This window comes from Melanotaenia boesemani, chromosome 19, assembly GCF_017639745.1.
Source record: "Melanotaenia boesemani isolate fMelBoe1 chromosome 19, fMelBoe1.pri, whole genome shotgun sequence".
Lineage (NCBI taxonomy): Eukaryota > Metazoa > Chordata > Actinopteri > Atheriniformes > Melanotaeniidae > Melanotaenia > Melanotaenia boesemani.
In genome coordinates, this window is record NC_055700.1 from 19,782,799 (window position 1) to 19,805,393 (window position 22,595).

The 22,595-nt window shown below is 36.1% G+C and overlaps 1 protein-coding gene across 3 annotated transcripts in view; it reads right to left on the minus strand.

The window, feature by feature from the left end:
- Positions 1 to 22,595, minus strand: part of LOC121629954 (A-kinase anchor protein 2) — an 88,413-nt gene that overhangs the window by 41,945 nt on the left and 23,873 nt on the right. For all 3 annotated transcript variants that reach the window (XM_041969915.1, XM_041969916.1, XM_041969919.1), the window contains exon 4: positions 15,530 to 15,651. In XM_041969915.1, the coding sequence (XP_041825849.1) occupies positions 15,530 to 15,651 (122 nt within the window). The remainder of the gene's footprint in view (positions 1 to 15,529; positions 15,652 to 22,595) is intronic.

Consider the following 22,595-nt stretch of genomic DNA (forward strand, 5'->3'; position numbering starts at 1 on the left):
CCACCATCTGTCAGCAACCCACATACTCTTTCCAGGATTTTACTCCCAAATCACTCAAGTAGGACAGATTAACTTATTACAGTTCTCATAACCATTGTTACTCCCTGCTGGGACTTTAAATCTTCTCCCTGACAGAACTCCCAAATCAAACCAGTGAGCTCCAGAAACCTCCACCCTTTGCTCAGCTTAACACACACTCATGCCTCTATAAATTCCCTTTTAGTTTTCCCAAACTGTGGTCTGAGTTGGCCCTTTGGGTCTGATGCTTACCACATTATGACAATGTTTGACTAGACAAATCCACACAGTTTGCCCTCCCATTGGTCTTTCTACTGAACTTCACTTGTCGCTGTGAGTTGTGTGGGTGTTGTATTTTATAGTCACAACAAGGCTTCAGGAAAACATTTCTTCAAAGGTATCACAACTGTAAGACCTGAGTACATATCTTCATTTGTCTACAAGCATAAACTTTAGAAAAAAAATTGGAGTCACATAGTGAAAACGTTTGTTTCTATTGTTGTGCAGTGATTTGTAAAAGCAGTAACTAGTTTTTTATTTGCTGTGTATCTGTATAAGTGTGTCTGCTGTAAAAATTATCATACATTATGTATTGTTTACACTTGAAGACTGAACAAATAATCAAACCAGTGTCAGAAAAAGAGGTAGAAGAAAAAAAAGGCCTTATCTTATTTTAACCATTATAGCATTGTTTAACATAATCTCTTTATTTCAGGGTCACTTTGTGTTATCTGAAATTAGATGATTTAAGTGTGTATTCAAAAGCAACATGGGATTGTCCTTGCTTCAGAGGCTCACCCTCTATTATGGCGATTGTTATCAGAGTCTATTGTCAGTTATGAGTCCAAACAGACTCATAGCGATCTTAGACATTTGAAACTTATTTGTTTATTTAACTGTGGCCTATCATCGGTGTCATAAAATAGATTATAAAATAATTATCACAATAATTAAAACCATCTTTTCCATTTAATGCTTCTAAGCATTTGTTCCAAATCCACATTCAAACAGTGGGGTTAAAGAGTAATGATTCAATTCTACATTTAGCTCTGGCCTTGATGATATGAGAAACAATTATACCCAACATTGATTTTAAATAGCAGGGACTATACAACAATATCTGATGCATGCTAACTGCTAACCTTGAAATGCATTTGTTACCAGCCTTGGCAAGAACTAAAAGTGACATTCATGCAAAAAAATAAATAAAAAAATAAAAAAATAAAAGAAATGGCCCAAAAGAGCTGTTCAAGAAAATCAACTACTGCTTACTGGAGCAATTATGGATATGAATTAATGAATAAACCAGTGATTCTAAAAATATCTCTTGGCCCATGGGGTTTAAATAAAAATGCAACAGCAAAACGTTTAACGATGAAATCCTCCAACAGCTGTGCTTACACAAGCTAAGAAGCACCGAGTCAAACACCACTCTCAGCAAGATCAGTTCACCATATCGTGTTTAAGTTTAGTTAAAGAAACATAGATTTGACCAGTTGCAGCTGCCAGTGATGTGGTCAGACCATTAAACTTCCAGATGCTACTCTATCACAGAGGAAATGTAATAACAGTCTTCACTATTTTTCTTCCTGAGTCATCACTTAACTGCCATTTGGTAAACAAAGTCACAAAACTTCACATAAACATAAAAAGAGTTATCCTCATACTCCTAACTTCTGTTTCAGTCTTACTGCTCTTCAGTACGAACCCCATCAAGACCCGCAGGTTGTTTTTTTTTTTGGATCACTAACATACAAACTATGCAGCATTGGTCGTATGAATAAAGTATTCCCTCATCATGTTGTTTCACCTTTATCTGATGCATATCTTATTTAATCAGCGCATACGTCTGTTAACACCATCACCACTCTGTGACTACTCTTCCCTGCTCCTCCTGATCTCATTTCCTTTTATTTAAGACCTTTTTCTGACAGGAAATGGATTTTACTTCCTCTGAGCTGCATGAGGTCTGAAAGAAAGAAAGAACAAAAGGAAGGAAGAAAGGAAGAAAGAAAGAAAGAAAGAAAGAAAGAACGAACGAACGAACGAACGAACGAACGAACGAACGAACGAACGAACGAACGAACGAACGAACGAACGAACGAACGAACGAACGAAAGAAAGAAAGAAAGAAAGAAAGAAAGAAAGAAAGAAAGAAAGAGCCAAGATATGTAAGCACAGGAGAATGCAGGATACTCACTTCACTACAACACCAGGTAGTGAGCAGCCAAACGGACAGAGACAAATGGATGGAGTGCATCTTCATTTATTATATCCACTTCACATAAATTCTTGCCAGTTGCTTGTAAGACAGGAATAATCGTCTGTAGCTTAAAATTCTAAACTACACGTGGATCAGTTTCTAGGAACATGTTGTAGTCCATGTTCCTCCTCTGGTGGGCGTGCCTCTCTGTTTCTCCAGCGCCCAGGATCTATACCTGCACCTCATCTACAATTAGTGGCAGTATATATTCCTGCTTGGCCTTCCATAAATCACCTGGTTTAACCAGTGGTAACAACTATTGGACATTTCTAAAATCAGTTTAATTAAGTCCAGTTATTACCATAAGCTTTTGCTAATCAGTTTGTCTGCTCTTTCCAGGAACCCAGATTGTAATATCACCCAGAACTCATTGGTGCTGATGAGAAATTACTATAATATCATTATAACCTTCCTACAGGTCTCATGCTGTGTCCATGGCACCCATGACTGTACATTCTGCTGAAAACACTGAAAGGGGAGGACTGTTGGCAGAAAGGATTAATAAGAAGTAAGGTTAATTACAATAATAAGGTCAGAGTCTTATTACATAGCTTTTCATCACTTTTCATTATAAAAGCAGTATATAAAAACAGGCGCACTTCTCAGAGAAGCTTTATGAGGGCAGCATTTACTACAGGACCTTTTGATTGGATCATGTGTGTATTTTTCTAAGTCAGTTGCCTGTAACTTTAAATTATGTGAACTTGAACCAAGACAAGTTCAAAGTCATGATGCTTGTGTCTGGCACCCTCTAGTGATCAAACTTGATTTAAACAGTGAGCCGTTGTTTTGCCCCAACCCCAGATCTTGCATCACAAGTTTATACCCTTCCAAGTTCAGAGACTTTTAGAGCAGCCATTATGTTTATTATTAGTACTTCATTATTCAAGTATTATCATTTTTAATACTAAGAGTATTAAATATATTATTCAAAGCTTACACTTGCAAAACCAGATGATTTGGCATCCAAAAATTTATATTATTTATTTATTTATTACTGTTGAATACCTTATGCTTTTGTGTGTGTGTATGTGTGTGTGAGACGGTGTCATTAACAGCTTCTCTCATTCCAAACTGTTCTTTAACCTCTCTTTATACGCCAGTGGCAAACAGTATTACTATCTCTGAGGTAATCTGCGAAAGAGAGCGGTGATGTCACTGTCCCCACCCTGTCAACCAACCACAGGCCAGTTGCCATGGATACGCCTGGGTGGGCAGCAACTGCTTTTCACATCATAGAAAAGCAGGAAGAGCAGACATCTGGTTTTATGTGTGGTATGATGTGTGTTTGTGTCTGAGGGATACGATGGACAAATGTGAAGTGAAATAAAGAAAGTCTGCACACTAATGAGCATGTGTGGGGGAGCAGGACACTTTGAGAGGTGGATGCACAAAGGATCCACTCGCCACCTTTCAATTGATGAATTTTCTCAAAGTTAATACCCCCCCTTTTATGTATTTTTCTTAAAGATATTGTCACAATTTGGATTAGTGGGTGATGTTCACATCTAACACCATGCAAGTGAGCATCACAGGAGTGCAATCCTAAAAAATTAATAAAAACACTTCTACTTTTGAGTGGGTGGATATGTAAAATATAAATAAATAAATAATACAAAAAAACATCTACATTGACCCTCTTTGCTACATGTTGAAAAACTGAAATGTTGTCAGTACTCTTTGACAGGCATCACCCACTGGAACAAAGCTTGGGGTCATCTGAACTCCACACTACTGGACTGAAAATATTCCCACACGACAGAGGGCAAAGAAAAGGAACAAAAATAGCTTAAAGGGGCACTTCAAACCAGAGCCAAGCATTTTCCACAATTCAGCTGAGAAATTGGAGAAAACCACCCTGGCATCAAACGGAGAGGAAAAAAACAGGTGCAAAAATATTGTCATTCCATATGTGGGTAGAGTGTCTGAGAAAAGGTTTGTCTTTAAACGCAACATCCTGGAGCATGATCCAACAAAAGTACCACACAAAGACTGATTCACATTAAAGATAAAGAACAAATGAGCTGAGCAATGCAACTCCTCAGGTTTAAACTAAGCATCCTCAAAGTTAAGGGCCTAATGTCCAAATTCAGGAGACGGATGGTTTGAGAGAGAAGTAAAGGAAGAATTTAAACTCTCTAACTGGGAAAGGTAGGGTATACAGTACGTCTGCACCTTCGCCTTTAATTGTCTTCTAGTTAGAATACACAGGCTCCTGAATTCATGTTGGTGATTCATTGTCCATCTTTTCCTGTTTTTGTCTTGAATGTTCATCCGTCTCGCCAATCACAAACAGGCTCTAGAGGCAGGACAGCAGGAACACCTGCTGCTTCCCGCTGCGACAACCAGCTGGGTAAATGAAACAATACGGCCAGTTTTAATGCAACAAATCAGACTGGAAGCACTTGGAGAAGATGCAGGTTAGAGACTTTCTATCCGTACAGCTCTTTACTAACTTCTGTTTGGGTTGTGACATTTTACACCCTGCGCTCACACACAAATATAGCACATACACTTCTCTATTTCTGCTTTTGTAATGAATGATTAACCATGCTGGTTTAAAATACACAAAGATATACTGTACCATATATCTGTTTGCATCTTTGTCCACAGTCTTTATCTGCTCTATTGTTAATACAGTAGACAAAGACAAATGACAGGGAGGCGGTTCATAACTACATGATGTGCTCTGTGGGTGTGAGACTGCTGAAAGAAGTGGTGAAAGTATTTTTAGAAATGTCATATCTGAGGGTTTGAAAAGACTTATTGTTCTGAATGAAACCTTTACAGAAACTAGTTTATATGGTTCATGAATTGGTTACAATCCAAAGGGGGCTACTATTTCTGATTTCTTATGATGAGCTTTGTATCTTGAGGGGTTACACGTGGATCTGTAACTAAAGATTACATTCAGTCTGAATGAACTGTGGAATTTGGAATTGTTTCAGTCTTAAAATGAAAAGTCCACAGAGTCACAATAAAAAGGGGAACATTTCATTATGAAATTGTGAAAAGCTGCAATGTTTTATCTTGAAAGCTAAAATGTTACACCAGTATGTCACGCCAACATACAAAAGGTTTCTCTTCTTGGCAATCTTTCAGAAAATATCACCCAAAAACTGTTCAAAATCTTTGAGGAATATTTTGCTTTGATGTTAATGTTAAACATGTAGATTATTATTGTTTTTCCAGGTTAAGAAAAATACTAACATCAGGTAGCTTCTTTCAACTGCTGACTTATAACAGATTAATTACAAATTACTGTAATTCACTTTACTCGGGTATCAGTCAGGACTCCCTCTGTTGCCTCCAATTAATTCAAAACACTGCAGCAAGACTCACTAACGGTTAAAAGAAATGAGCACATTATTATAATAATATAGGGGTATATTAATAATACCTTGTTAATATTGTTGCTACTGATATTATGGTTATTGTTATTATTATTGTCATTGTTACGTGTATCAGATGGCCTTAACTTTATGTTATTTATTGAAGTGAATCCTGCTCTAGAATTTCTTTATGTTTCATATTGTTGTTGATATCTTAGGTAGTTTCACAGTTTTTTATTTCTCTATGATGTAACACACAATGTAACAGTGTTAGGAAAAGTGCTATATAAATGAAGTTTTTTTAAAAGATCATTTTATTTAAAAAACAGAAAACAACAAAAACCAAACAGCTTCTAACAAACTGAACATTTGCTTTACTGACTTAAAATGGTGTCTGCGCACAAGAATGATCTATTTTGTCTTTAAATACACTAACGTTCAAAAGTTTGGGGTCACTTCCCTATTGAATCCCATGGCAAAGTGACCCCAAACTTTTGAACAGTAGTGTAACTTTACTTTGACAGTAACAGTTTAATATATTTAAATGATAAAACTTAAAAATCAATCAGAAGAGGGTTATCAATAAACAGAAACACACTTTAATTCCTTTGTTTGGTCTGAAATGATTTGTTTTGACTTAAAAATTGATGCCATATGCTTTCTCTTTTTTTTACTTTTGGAGAGAGAAAACATGAAAATTATTAAACTGAGTCTTTGATTTAAGGCTAAAGAGAAAGAAAGGATGATATGCTGGATTTGAAACTAAAACATTAAGCTGCAGTAAATGTGCAGTGCAACGCATGGTGGTGTCATGAATCCAGTCTGTGCTAACATGCTGAGTTTCTTTAAACTAACACTTACTGACTAATTGTGGGCTTTAGCACTATTTCAGTTTGTTTTCAGTGTAGCTACGTTTATCTCTAGCTAGCATTAACTTCTTAGTCAGTTGTTAGCTCAGAATGGCTCTGTGAATTTAACCACGTCAAAGTAATAAGTAGATTTTGGATGCAATGTGTGATCCTGCAAAATCTTAAACATACAGTACCTCAAGCATGTATGGACTGAATAAAATACTTTGTGTCAACTGAACATCAGTGAACTGTAATAATCTGAAATGCATGTTTTCCACACAGGTAAAAAACTACGTGCTCTCATGCTGATACTGTGAAGCAGAAAGCAAATATTCTTAGAACATTACATAACACACAACAGGGCACTTCACTGGGCTTGCTGCAATAAGTATAGTTTGCTGTAGCCAGACTGCTTGCTGGTCCTTGCATGCCCTTAGTTTAGAGCTGAGAGGTTTTCTGGTCTGGTAATTTATTGATAGTTTGACAGGATAAGACAAAACATTATTGATCTCTTGTAGAGACAAAACGGTCAGAACAGGGACAGGATTCAGCAGAGAAAATTACTCTTTGCTTACAAGCATAAACACTGATATGTGATTATGTAACTATAATTAACAGACATGAAAGGGAGAAAAGTAGGCTAGGCTATATTAATTACACATTGTAAACCCATTAACTTTGCTGTTAACATGCAATTTTAAATATAAATAAACTCATGAAGGCCTTTTCTTGCTACACTACTTGTCTAGGTTTTTTCTTTTTTTTTAATATAAGAGGAAGAGCTGGACACATAGTGTCAAAAACCACAGCAATCCCTTTGCAATGATGGCGACATCCGTGCTGAGCTGTCTGCGCAACATAAAACAAGCAATAGTCCAAAAGAAGCACAGTGTGGGTATGCATGGGTCAGTGCCACCTTGTGAAAGGGCTTTTCTCTGCTCTAACCCTTGGTGTGTTTATTTAGCCTGCCTGTGTAATGATAGGGATATCTGTAAAACCACCATTGCTGCTTCTACACACTATCATTCTGTCTCCCTGTGTGCTCTGCAAAGCTAGCCTCTTCTGCACACAATGAGTGCTGTTTCTACATCACTCTGTCACTTTGTGTACTCCTTGACTTGGGTCAGGACAGGAGAAAACTTCCTTCCTCCTTTATTTTTTACTTTTTCCAGTCCCAATGATTGCAGGTATGTGAAGGGAATAGCCTGCACAAAGATCGTACTGTTGCTTTATGAGATTTCTAGTTTAAGGCTTACAGCAGGCAGTACTAACACCATACAGAGCCATGGCTGTTGTCCAGATTTCCTTGTGTATTGTTTATTTATAATGTGCTTTCCATTAGGTTTGTGCATTCCTATAGATATTCTGAATAGATGCTTGTTCTATCTTGCGTCATGGCTTTTTTTTTTTTATCTCAGCAGCTGCATAATTTTTTTCTAAAGAAACACACAGCTGTTCTTCCTTCCTCCATCCTTGTGCCCTCCAGAGCATAAAAAGATATGACACCTATAAAAGAGCCACCGCCACCGCCTTCTCATTATTATTATTATTATTATTAAACCTTTATTTAACCAGGTGGTCTCATTGAGATTCAAAATCTCTTTTTCAAGAGAGACCTGGCCAAAGTATCAGCCAAAGCACAAAGTAAATGCAGAATACATTTTATAATAATTTACATTTTCATAGTAAGACAACAAGTACATAGTCATAAAAACATCTTCTGTAGAGTATTCCATCCCCAAGGTGCTGAATAGGAGAATGCAGTTTTTCCCAATTGTGTTGCAACTCTGGGAACATTAAATAGTAACCACTTTGAGGAGCGTAACTGATAGGTATTAGAGCAAACAGAGAAGAGATTACAGAGGTATAGCGGAAGTTTGCCAAGTATTGCTTTATAGATGAAAATATACCATTGCTGTTGTCTGTGAATTTTGAGAGATGTACAACCAACTAAATCCCAAAGAATGCAGTGATGAGTGAGGGACTTGGAGTTTGTAATGAATCGTAGTGAGGCATGGTACAATGAATCAACATGATGTAAGATTGGGGATGCAGCATGCATGTACAATATATGACTATAATCAATCACAGACAGAAAAGTAGCTTCCACAAGTTTCTTTTTTGCACTAAAAGTAAAGCAAGGTTTGTTTCTAAAATAAAAGCCAAGTTTTACTTTAAGCTTTTTGACTAAAGTTGTAATATATACATTGAAGGAGAGGTCATCAATCCATATCCCTAAGTACTTGTATGAAGATACCCTCTCTATGGATTGTCCATCTAAAGACGAGATATGACAATTGTCAAGTAGCTGTGATCGAGTTTTTGAGAAGACCATAGACTTTGTTTTCTGTGTATTTAAAACCTATTTTAGACTCAACAATGTATTTTGCAATGCCTGAAATGCAGCCTGAAGTTCATGTACTGCTCCTGCAATGGTGGAAGCTTGGGTGTAAATCACTGTATCATCAGCATATAGATGTAGTTTTGCTTGAATGTCTTTATCTAAATCATTTATAAAGATAGAAAACAAAATGGGACCCAAGATTGATCCTTGAGGGACACCTTTGGTTTTCTCTAGAGATTCAGATGTATAACATTCAGCATAAACACACTGAAAACGATCTAAGAGGTAATTCTGGAACCACGCAACAGCTTTCAAACTTAAACCAATTGATTGTAATTTGTTTAGTAACAAATCATGATCAACTGAATCAAACGCCTTAGAAAGATCAATAAATAATGCAGCACAGTGTTGTTTTCTGTCTAAGGCCCCGATATTATCGTTTGTCACAATTGTAGCAGTAGTGACAGTGCTATGGCCACTTCTGAAGCCTGACTGGAGATTATTTAAAATGTTATTGGTAATTAAGAATTGTTTTAGCTGTGAGTTTACCAGTGATTCAAGGATCTTAGGCAGAACTGGAAGTTTTGATATTGGACGATGACTATTCAATTCTGATGGGTCTCCGCCTTTATGTAAAGGGAGGACATATGCTGCTTTCCAACATTTAGGAATGGAGTTGGAAATAAGACTCAGATTGAAAATATGAGTAATGGGTCTCTGCAATAATATCAGCTGACACTTTTAACAGGAAGGGATCCAGATTATCTGGACCCGCAGACTTTTTGTTATCAATGTCTTTCAGAGCTTTATGTACTTCTGACACTGAAATAGTTTTGAAATGAAAGAGTTCCGAGTTAACGTTTTCATTTTCCGTTTTTGAAATGGCGGGACATGGGACAGATGGATTTACAGTTTGGTCAAATATTAATCCAGCCTGAATGAAATGTTTATTAAATTGATTGACCACAGTCGCTTTATCTTTTGCATCTAAGCCCACAAAAATCTGTTCTGGGAGGTTTGAGGTCACATGGGCACCAGACTACGATTTAACTGACTTCCAAAACTTTAAAGGATTATTTGGGTTGTCTGTAAGTGACTTTAAATAAAACTCAGATTTGGACTTCCTAATCATTAAAGTACACTAATTTCTTATAGTTCTGAATGCAGGCCAATCAGCTGCAGAGTTGGAAAATCTAGCTTGTGCCCACAACTTACACTATTGAATCCCATGGCAAAGTGACCCCAAACTTTTGAACGGTAGTGTATTTCTCAAACAAATTAGTTCTGAAAGACTGTTTGAGAACCAAGGATTGTCCTTCCCACTGATTCTAAACTTTTTGATAGGTATGTGTTTGTTTACAATGGAAAGAAAATGAAAAAATTCCCATGCTAATTCAACATCTGAAATCAAAGACACCCTGCTAAGATCACTGTGATACAGATCATGCAGAAAAGCCTGTTGGGTATTCTTGTATTTCTTACACAAGCAACTACACAATGATCACTGACATCATTACAAAATATGGCATTTGAGGTGTATTTATGAGCTGTGTTTGTTATGATTAGATCAAGCAGGGTAGATTTTATTTGTGCTTTGGGGTTTATTCTTGTTGGTTCATTTATAAGTTGCTCCAAATTTAGGTCATTACACAATTCTTTTAGACAATCTGAATTTCCTGAAAACCAGTCCCAATGTAGATCGCTCATAAGAATAAATTCAGTTTTATTTATTTCATGTATATATTGGACATAGATTGAAAAGCATCTTTTGATGCAGATGGGGGTCTAAAGCATCCAACTACTGTAATTTCAGAGTCCTTTCAGATTTTTATTTTGATTGCCTGAATTTCAAACTGTTTAGCTTTAGTTACTGACAGAGTTACAAAGCTTATAAACTTTGAGTTAACATAAATAGCAACCCCACATCATTTGCCAACAGGATCAGATCTATAAACTTTGTAACCTTCAATATATATTAATTCATCAGGTACAGATTTTTTGAGCGAAGTTTCAGAGATAATAATGACATCACTATTGGTTGTATTTGCCCAGATCTTGAGCATATCCATTTTAGGGACAAGGCTTCTAACATTTAAATGTATAAAACCAAGTCCATGTCTGCTTTTAAAATCAGAAGGAGTAGATAAGGATTGCAAGGGGTGGCAGGACCATGCAGAATTGGGCTGAACATTACCAGACAACAACAATAAGAGCATAATCATACAACTAGTAAAATGTTTATACAAGGATGGAGGTGGGTGCAGTTTGCATCGTTGGTTTCAGACATAATCAGAGCTTTCCAAACACTCTCACACACAGATAATTCAGAGTGCATATTGCACCCAACAATTCACCTCTGTCCCTATCAGTAATGGAAAGACTCCCGTTGCCAGGGTTAGGGCATATTCTGGGATGTTGTCCAATAGTGTGTAAATATAGATGACACACAACCTGTCCTCTCCTGTCCAGACATCTGAACAGAAATATCTCCCAACTTAACACAATAGCATCAAAGAGATGTCCGAGTGTTTAGTTTCTCAGCTTTTTTCTCCTCCTTTAGAGTTAATGATTTTGTTAGTTTTGTTAGGATTTGTGTGGCTGAAGGTACTTTTCAGACTCCCACAAAGGCACTCTGGCTTTAGTGGAAAGGAAAGCGGAAGGGACTGTTTTTTTTAAAAAGCCTCAAGAGTTTAATACTAAACAGCTGAACTCCTCCTAAAAGCACATTTCAACAGACATCTGACACCCTGGTTCACAATAGAAACTGCCTAAAAAATGCCTCTTCAGCACTGCATATGTGTAAACATGCAGGAGAAATGTCAGGTAAGGCCATGTAACTAGATTTGGTTCAAACCTCCCTGGCAGCCTGGGAAAGTTCGACATCCAAGATTTTCTTGCCCACTGTGGTTGGATTTGGAACTAACTGTGGTTGTGCAAATAGAATATTTTTGGGTAGTGTGTTTGGAAAAAGCAGCAATCAAACCTTTCTTTGTGACACAGTTGTCTTAGTGCACATTCTTGCATTAGCAGGATTTTGTCATTTCAACTGCATGGGCTCTTTGCTTCCAGCTTTAGCAGCTCAATAAGGAAATGAGCAAGTTAATTCACAAGGCTATGCTGTTAGAAAAAAAAGAAACCAGACCTTGTTTAATTACTTTTGTAAGTAATTAAAACCACAAACTGCAATAGGTTGGATTTGAAAAGCAGTATCAGACAGCAGTTCTTTTTAACAGCAGCTGAATGAGGGGATTCACATGAAGCAGCTCCACAATCACAACTGTACTTCAGCCCCACAATGCTCCATCTTTGACCATTCACTGCTGTTCTGTTTACACCACAGCAAATTTTATCCTGGTGTTCCTGACAGCACTTCAAGTCAATGTTTTTGCAGCACTAGCGATAGCCCTCAGCAGCTTACAGAGTCTCTTTCATGCAGCCATTTGATAAATGAGGAAGTGGAATGGGAGCCAACTTACTGATGGCAAACTGACCCAGAGCATCTGAGTATGCTCTGATCTCCATCACGTAGATAAAAAAAACTATAAAAAGATCAATTTCATTACATGGTAACTGATAAGTTTTAACTTTGTTCCGACTACTAAAACTGATGGGAAGCCAAATTCTCTGAACAGACCATCAACCAGTCCAGTTTCTGAGTTTTATTCTTGATCATGTTGATATTTTGGAGAATTTTGAGGGGACTCATATTTTTTCCCCTCTTTGTTTATTACACTGTTAAGCGTTTCTTCTGCTAGATGCTCACCAACTATTTTATTCTAGAGGAAAATCCTGTTTTGAGAATCTTCCTCTATACTCCTTTATATTTAAGCAAATAAATAAAAAATCAACAAAGGAAACTTAGCTACTATCCATAGAATTTTCTTTTTGAATTGCAAGACATATTGTGACCCAAATTAGCCTGATGTGGTATATGGCTAACTTAAAAAACAAAACAAAACAAAACAACCAACCAACCAAACAAACAAACAAACAAACAAAAAATATTAATAATAAAAAAAAAAAAAAAAAAAAAAAAAAAAAAAAAACACACAAACAAACAAAAAAATCAATTGCTAGGTTTTTATGTATCGTTATTGGATAAATTAAATTGAAATTGATTGAAATTGATTAATTGATTTTATAACCCAGCCCTATGGCTACGGGCATCTGCCTTGAGTCAGCAAAGCATCAAACTCATAAAGGCAACATAAAGTATGTTTCAGGTAAAATACTAGAAAAATCCACCCATAGAAATCAATGAAATGAGAAGCTAGCTAGAAACATATAGGAAGAGTTAAGCTAGCAGAAGCCCACTGATTGCTTTTTCTAATATCGTAGAAAGCAATAAAAAAAAAAAAATAACTGAACACAGACAAACAACCTTTTATAATGGTTGGTTCCATTTTTAATCATCTGATTAAGACAACCTTCATCTATCTATCTATCTATCTATCTATCTATCTATCTATCTATCTATCTATCTATCTATCTATCTATCTATCTATCTATCTATCTGAAAGTTATGGAATCTAATATGGCTGCCAAACTGTGATGCGACAATGTGAAATTAGATAAGTAAAATCATCAACATTTTTTTGTATTTTATTTTAGTATTTTTTTATTTTTAGTATTTTATTAGTGAATTGTATCTTAGGAACAACAACTGTTCTCAAACTTAATCATATCTAATGTACTGCTCTGGAGTTGTCTGAGGTTGGTTTTCTTCTATCAAAGTTCAACAATGAAGTTCAACATAGCTTTAGTATCCTTATGACATAAACTTTTTTCCATATTCTCAGATCCACAATAACAAGTGTGTAAAGACCACAAAGGCTCATTCAAAATCCATATACAGCAGAAATTTCACCTTTTGTGATTGTTACCCTCTAAATTTGCGTTATGTTCTTTACTGCCTGTGTTGTTTTTACATTTAGACAATGTTGTTGTTCACTTCCATCTGAATGCTAAGTTAGCGCCATAATTCCAGTGGACAGTACGGGAAGTGACACCCACCACCATCACCACCATCTAACCTATATGCACCACTGAGAGTAGAAATGACCTAGGATAAACTTTATTTGGTCCCTTGTTACCAATTCAAGCAAATATTTAAATTTGGCTCAACGATTCTCTCTTTTGTTCATTGTGGTATCAGTCCATGAATGCAACATGACATATATTATGAAAGTACAGAATTTTCAATTTACAAATTAAAAGGCACATGAAAACAAAAAGACATATACAGTGGAAGTTCAGAATTTTCCATTTTTGGATTAAAAGAAGTGTCCGTACAGTTAACAGCAAAATGTCCTGTCCTAATTTTCTGTGCAGTCTCTGTTCTTTAACTGGAATTTTTCATAGAGTGTATGTGCAACATACAGAGTAAAATGTTATCAGCTTGTCTTACAAATAATGGATGTTGTTCAGTGAACACAACAATGAGCAAATCCTTCTGGTTTTCTAACTTGCAATTAAAAAAAAAACAAGTTAACTTGAGTTTAAAGTCATTCTGAGCCCCAAGTTCTGACTTCAAAGGTAAATGGAGGGCAGGATAATTTAGTTGTTCTATTTGAGAAGTGCTCCCTGGTCTGAGCAAATGCTAAGCAAAGTAAGCCTATAGCTTAAAAAGAGTTGTAGTAAATGGGACAGGCAGTATCATCTGCTGGTGGGCAAATATATGAACAGAGATTCATAGGTCTCCATTCATATACTGTAGGTCTGAATGAGGACAAACGTCATACCCAATGCTGTATTAAAACAGAAGTCACTTTTTTTCTATTTGGTTGCCAACATGCTAATATATGATATATACAGTATCCTTTACGGGAGTCATGGAGCTTCTCCTGGAGACAGAAACATGGGAAGTGCATGCACAATGACATCACTTCACATTTTTTCCTCTCTGTCATCCTTCTCAGTATCTCACTTGCTTCCTCTGACAGTTACACCCTGCTTTCACTTGTTTTGCTTGTATCTTCTAACTCTCTGTTTGTCCCATCAGCTTTCATACTTTGTCTAATTCCTCCCTCATCCTTTCCCCTTTGTTCCATCTTTCTCTTTTTCTTGGTTCGTCAGCTTTTGTGACAAAGGATTTTGGCAAACATATGCTTTTTTGTTTTTATCATAACCCTCATCATCATGATTTAACAAAAACACATAGAACGATGAATCAGATGCTGTACCTCCAACACATCCCAGTGTGTGGGTGCCTCTGCATTTTTCTTCAGTCTCATACAGTCTCACAAAATCATAGCTTTGTTCAGAGACTGGATTGATGGTTCAGATATGGCTGTGGAATCAAATGTCAGTGTTTGACTTCCTGCTCATCATGACAATAAGTTTCAGGCTGTAGAAGATGTTTTCTAATCATAAAATAAAGTCAGATGCATATTTCTAGTTCAGACTGTTAAAAAAGTCTATTTTAACTGAGGACTAGCAGTGAGGCTGAAAGGGAGGCTAAGTAGATAATATGATCAGTATTTTTGGAAATGTCTTAATACAAGGTTGCACAGCGCCAAAAAGAAAGCAGAGGAACTGCATCAAAAGCAGATGTGACAGCTTCTGTATCAGATCTTCTTCCAGTCTGATAAGAAGATCAAACAGGAAACGCACTCATTACAGTGTAACCTTGTGAACAAGTATAGCTTATCGCACAATAAAGCAAAACAAGCATGGAGAAAAAAGGACTGAATCTAAACTGTAGTAGTGCATGTGCAGTAACCTGTGTATCATGTCTTCAAGCCTCTTTCCTTGCTCTTCATCTTGTTCCAGCTGTTTCCGTCGTGACTCCTCTTCTTCCGGTCCCATTCCCTGGAGAAGCCAACGCTCTCGCATGGCTTTGGACTGAAGTGAATAAAAAAACATGTTAGGTGTTTTAGACTGATTGACTTTTCAATTAAAAAAAAAACACTAATTTACAAGTGTGTATATTTTCATTTCAAGGTTAAATAAAAGACAAAAAAAAAAAAAAAAAAAGAAAAAAAAAAAGAGGAAAACAACCCTTTAAAAAATAAAAACTTAGAAACCTTTTTCCTGCTGTGGATTTTTATGTTTAAAATTACATGGAGAATATTTATTACTAAGAATGGCCCACTATAGATGCCAAAAACTTTAAGACCATCATTTAACTTGTATACACACTTATAACAAATTAAGGCCAAGTATTTAAACAGCATGCACTGTTTAAATCCTAAGATTTGTTTGGGATGCTGTTTAACTGACATTTAAGACCCAAAAGATATTTAGACTATCATAAAATTCTCCATTTTATTTATTTTCTTCAATTCTACCAAGTACAGCTAGTCAATACAAGCACCTCATTTAAATTCTAGCAAACAGACACGTTACTTATAGATAATTCTTTCAATGCTGTAGGATAAAATTTCCAGAGATGTCGAGATGCTTGGAAATAAGAAATTATATTTTCTCTTCAGGGCCCAGCTAAAGGCAAATAAATGATCCCAACAGGAATAATTTATTTGTTATAAAGGATATTCTTTTGCTCTCTTACATCATCTTTTTCCTGATTTAATTTACTTGTTACTTTCAAGTCTGCAGGTGTTTTATTTATTCACCCAGACATATCTGAACATGTAAATACTGAATTTACTACACTGTTTTTGTTAATAAGATTTACAGTGCAGATAGATCTCACATAAAATCTCAGTACTATTTGTTTAATTAATGGTGCATTAAAGTTACAGAGACAGAAAGGGTGCCAATCTTCCCAGAGGATGCTGGATCTCTCTAATGTTTTAGAGTTGACTGCCAGAATTGTGTTTATATCACCAGTATCTCTTTCTATGTCTGCAGCTCTGTTCTGTTACCACAACACAATGGTGCAGGAACACTTTGCTTCACCTTTGGCTGTTTACTGTTAAACCGCTGCTCAGCTGGAGGTTGCAGAGCTGATTTAACAGTATGAGGAGCTACAGAAAACATTAGCAAGCATTTTACCACCTGTTGCCAGAATGTGGCTGCTGGGTTGTCTATTTGTTTGTGTGTGCCTGTGTGTGCCTACTACAACCCACACAGCCAACATCACCTCATGTAGGCAGACTGTGTTCATCACCTTTTTCAGTAAAATGTTTCTAGTTAAGATTGCATTATAAAACCTGTTATTCTATTAGAATGAACCACTTAAACCAGGAGTGTTTTCATTTTGGACACATTTAATGAGTTTGTAAGATATGCAATGAAACTATTCTTGTTTTGTTCAACTGGACTGAACAATTAAACATGCTTTTGGATATGGGTCGCCTACATCAATGAGGACTCAACACCACACAGATGGCTAAGAGGCTTCAGCAGCGGCTGTACTTTTTGAGGAGGCTAAGGAAGTTTGTTGTGTCTCCTAAGATCCTACAGCTGCTCTCTTGTGAGCCTTTTTACCAGCTGCATCAGTATGTGGTATGGCAGCACTACTGTAGTGGACTACAAATGCCAGCAGAGAGGGGTGAAGACTGCAGAGAAGATCACATAGACTCTGCAGAGCATTTACCACAGCATAGGCCTCCATCATCAAGGACCCCACCACTGATGGACTGTTTACACATTATATACTCAGGTTGGAAGTACAGAAGCATGTAAAGCAGGACTTCTAAACTAAAGAGCGCTTTCTTCCCCATAAGACTCCTAAACAACTGAGTGTAGAATTTAGATACCTGTAAGCTATCTGTCCTTAACTGTTTAGCATCTAGTGTGCACACTCATTCCCATCAACTGTGCATGCAGCGGTTGTTGTAAACTCATTTTTTGAACAAAAATGTATAAAGTTATTTTACACCCCTGTCTTATTTTTATCCACAAAGCTGTTTTAACATTCACATTTCTAATGTTTTGTTATTGGTTTTTAATCCCCTTTTTTCTATGTAGTTGTTCTTTTATTTATTGTTTATTTTTATTGTGAAAATCATATTAGGCTGCATATATATTTTACATACATATTTAAGTATGATGTCTGGTTTGCTCAAAGAAAACTGTCAGATATGTCAAAAAACATTAAGCAAATTTATTAAGAATTGAACTTAACTAACTGGTTAACTAACCATAAATAAAACTTTTAGTTCACTTATATTACAGTTAACAGTAAAGATTCAAAATAGCACTCCACTAATTGTAGTTGAGTATTCAAAGTTCATTCATGACACCTGAACAATAATAACAATAGAAAAAAAATTAAAAGTGGGAAAGGAGATTATTACTTTTAACTTTTTTGAGCTGTAGTTCCGACACAGTAAAGTTGACAGTGTATGTGAGAACAAAGACGTTGAAACTCTTTAATAAACGTGTGCTTATAGCTGATAATTATGTAAACTAAATGTGAGGGTACTTCACTTTAATGTATAAAAAACATTTGACCTTGACAAACTGGTGACAAACAACATTTATAAGAATGAAGATAATAGTTTTTAAATTATCACCAAGTCAATGCTGCAAAAAGTGTGTTGGTCCACAGCTCAAAATGTAACAGACCCACAATACAGGCTCAAAACCGGTAAGATCATTACACAATCTAGGCAACAAAAGTTTTAAATCCTTTTCTCATAGAAACATTTTACATTACATAAAACTGTCAGTTTATGTAATTACAGAATTATTAAATGTTTAAGCATGCATATAAGGAGTTAAGCGGTTGCATCGCAGAATGTTATTGACAGTTTCATCCATTCGGAGCTACTTTAACCAATAACCTTTCACTTTTAAATTTTCTCAGTCGCAGTTGGCTCGTTAGTCATAAAACCACATATCAATAGCATCCGGAATAAAAGAACAACACAAAAAGCACATGGCTTCATTATAAATAAATACAAGGTTACAAGTTCCCATTGTGTTGTCTGAATGCCCCCCTTTACACAAAGTAGAATCTTATCGTCTTACAGTTCCTGCACATTTTTTTTTTTTTTTTTTTTTGCCTTTTCTTGAATTTTGTTCTTGTACCCGCACATATGACCGGTCTACTATTAAAAACTGATTTTTAAGTGACACAGATGTCCTGCAAAGGTAATAAATCAAGAGAAAAACTAAATAAAAATAATAGGAGACCTTAGCTAAAGTCAAACTGTGCAGTGCAGAACCACCAGCTGTTATGCAACTAGTTTCATTCATCTATGATACACCTTATATGGAAGTATACAGAAACCTGTACAACTTCTAACTGCCCCTGTGGACAGCTTTCTTTCATTTCAGTTGTCATCATTGCAATGGTAAATACACAGTAGATGTTTAAGATCTCAGGTCATTTATTTCCTCTGAGAACCAGTCTGTACTCTCTGCTCTCCCATGCTGTTTTAACAGACTTTCCATTTCCTGTTTAGGACAGACACCAACCACTCTGTGCTTGACTCTTAAAAACAAGGTTTCCTGATGTAGAAGTTCTATACTGTTCATCCAAAACTGAAATCATCATTTTTTTTTATTTTTTTTTATTTTTTTTTACCAAATCAGCAAAATACATAACTGCAGAGAAGAAATCTGCCAGGCTTTAACAGAAAGTGTTTGCTGAGGCTAAACTTTGCTCTGGAATAATCATGATGTTTACAGGGTCCCAGACTCAGATCAACGCCTCCATTCTGAGAGGCTTGAATCATGTTGCCTAGAGGTCTTTATCAAATCTCTAGGCTCCAGTATCCATTTCCTCTCCCAGACCGCTATATCTCTGGAGAGCACACAACAAAGACTGCTTCATGCTGCCTGGCTGTGTGGCACTCAGAGGTAATAGCCATTAAATGGGACTGCATTACCAGATGTTGATTACATCTGGAGCTTAAGACTGTTGCAGATGAATGCATGAAAGCTAAACACAGAGCAGTACACTGGCTCCAAAGATCAGTAGAGGCTTGATTCCTCAGATAAATCAAACCTGCTTGGATTAGGGGTGCATTCAGATATGTGTTTTTCTATTGATATCTACTTTTTACTGGTCAAATCTGAAATTTGATTGCCTTCCAAATCTATCCATTTGTGGTTTGTAAGTATATATTTTATTATTTGAAAGTGACTTGGGTTGTAAATAAGCAAAAACTACACCTGTTGTAGACCTTTTATTGCTAAAAAAAACAATTTCTTTGAGAATAGAATTGCCATTAAATATAATATGTTGCAGGGGGTTTGGTTTAGACTATAACTAAACTGATGTGTTTTCTCAAAATACAGGAATCCTGGACTGTAATCCTGATCCCGAACTGTTCTGTGACGTAGGAATATTATAGCAACACAAAATAGCTGTCCAAGGCTGGCTACAGTTACTGTGGTTATTTAAAATGTCAGCAGTTAGTGTCATTCATAACTTTTATGAGTATAACTTCATGTAGGCTAACCCATGTATGGCCAAAAGATGCAAAAGATGGACATTAACAGGGTGAAAAGAATCTGCAGTGCAGTCAGCACACACAAAATATATAACCCCAAATAAGAAGAAAAATAAAATAAAAAAAAAAAAACCCAAAACAAAAAAAACAAAAACATTTTGAATGGTATTAATAATTAACACAATGAACCTATATTTCAAGTTTTTTCTTGTCAGTTTCATTAAAGTTGTTATTTAAGCATCTATTTTATTCATATTTTTGCATTTTAGTCCTGCAGCACATTAAAAAAAAGTTAGGACAGTAAAGTTTTTAGTACCTTTTTTGTAATGTTGACAATCCCTCTCACAACACTTAAAAGGCATTCAAGCATTGAAAATACGGAGCAAAGAAGTGTTTCAGTTGCTATTTTATTCCCTTCTTTCAACAAACATGTTTTAAGGAGTGAAACTTTGGGATTTGTTATTTCCACTTAACCATAATTTAAAATGTCTTCACAATTAATCTCAATTGGTCAGGACAGAAGGCCTTCCAGTCCAGTTCCCATGTGCTCCACTTGTAATGTCCAGATCAAGTGGTTATATCTGGTATTGATGCTAAAACAGCTCTGCTTAAGGGGGTTTGATGATCACTGGTGTCCAGCTTAGGCTCAAGCCCTTGCCCTTTACACACTGAAATTCTTCCAGATTGCTTAAATGGTTTGATTATATAATTTGCTGTATGGGAAGAAATATACAGAAACCTTCCAATCTTTCTTTAAAGCACATTGAGCAAGAGTTGATTGTTTGCACACAGTTAATTAAATGATTTTCTCACACATCTGCTAATAAACTATAGATCCTTTGCCGATCTTTGGATCCTACAGGGATATCAAACCAAAAAACAACTATTTAACCTTCATTTATGCTTGTACTTCACTGAAGCTTATGTTTTACTAGCCTGAACCAGCTACTAGATACACATGGTTTTAATCAATGTCTCTCTTTTACCCATATTTTCAGAAGTGGGTGTTAAACACTGGAAAACACTGGTATGTGGAATCAAGTCTATCAGACAAAGGATTCATTGATTCCAAGTGTCTTTAATGACTGTAATTAGTGAATGGAATGTATTTTTATTGCAAATATTAAAACTCGCTACCAGAGATATTTCTTGTATAATGAGTACCCACAGATGTTCTCTGACCCACCGCATGCCTGCACAACTTTTAAGCCGCCAGGATTTTCCAAATAATTCCTTCTGAGTGGTAAACAATTATACATGAGAAGTGCAGCATGCAAAAGTGCAAATACAGCTATACACTCTTTATCATCACATTTTTTGTCTTAAGTGTGTCAAATATATTGGATGCAAGACTGATGTTACTCAGACAGTGTTGAGGTCAAATTCAAGGTCAGATTAATATTTTAATCATTGTTTCATGGTTGAAAAGTACAAGTACACAACAAAAATAAATGGCTAAATGTGTTTTCTTTTAGACTCAATATATCAGTAGTTTGTATCTTCATAATTGCTTAGTATTTGTACGTCAAATTTGTATTTACTTAGCTCAATGTGTAGTGTGTGGCAGTAAGTATTAGGGGGTGTATTTGTGTGTGTTTGGACTTGAATAATTTTCTGAAAAGAAGAAAACAGTGAGCCCTGCTCTGCTCTGCCAAGAGAAACTGCTCTAACCGGCCTGCATACTCAAAGTACTGATACTAGTATATTTAGACGAAACCACTGTATGTTAGCCAAAGGCTTCAGCACATGTTAACACCAGGAGTCGTTAAACACATTTAAAAGCAGCATGTTGAAACAGAAGAACACTATAAAAGAAGGTACATAAAGCATCTTTAAAGCATGCTGTCTCTTCATGTCTTCTTGACGTTTAGGGTCAACATACAGATCTAGCTATTACAAAGAAGGGGTTAGGTACATTAAGAGAGATGAATGGGTGTAACACACACATTTGTGGAGATGTGGGGTAGGTATCATTAGTCATTTCATTCATTTGAAAATGTCTAACCCTAACCTGAACTCTCTACCTTACCTTCATCCTTACACTAACTCCATTATAACCCAACCCTTTGCTCAAGATCTGACCTGAAACTACCAGTTATTTCCAGTCGTATCTCATGCATGTGTCAGTCTGGGCTGCAGCAGATCTAAATATACAATATTTAGTTCACCTGCAGATGAAACAGTATGGTCAAGCCATAAGTAATCAACTGTATGTAACACTGATTAGCAGAAATGTACACAAGTAGGTCACAATAATGATTTTTTTGTACTGTACATCACATCTGTAATCCACTTAGAAACATTTTACATTCCATTTTTCATCAGCTGCTTTACAGTTTTATATTATTCCTGGCTGTTTTCTTTCTTTCTGACATGACTGGGAACGTTGAATAAATATGCAGCCTAATCGACTGAATCAAAAACCTGTCTGTACACCAAATTAAAATTACAAACCAGCCAAATGGATTGGGTTTCTTA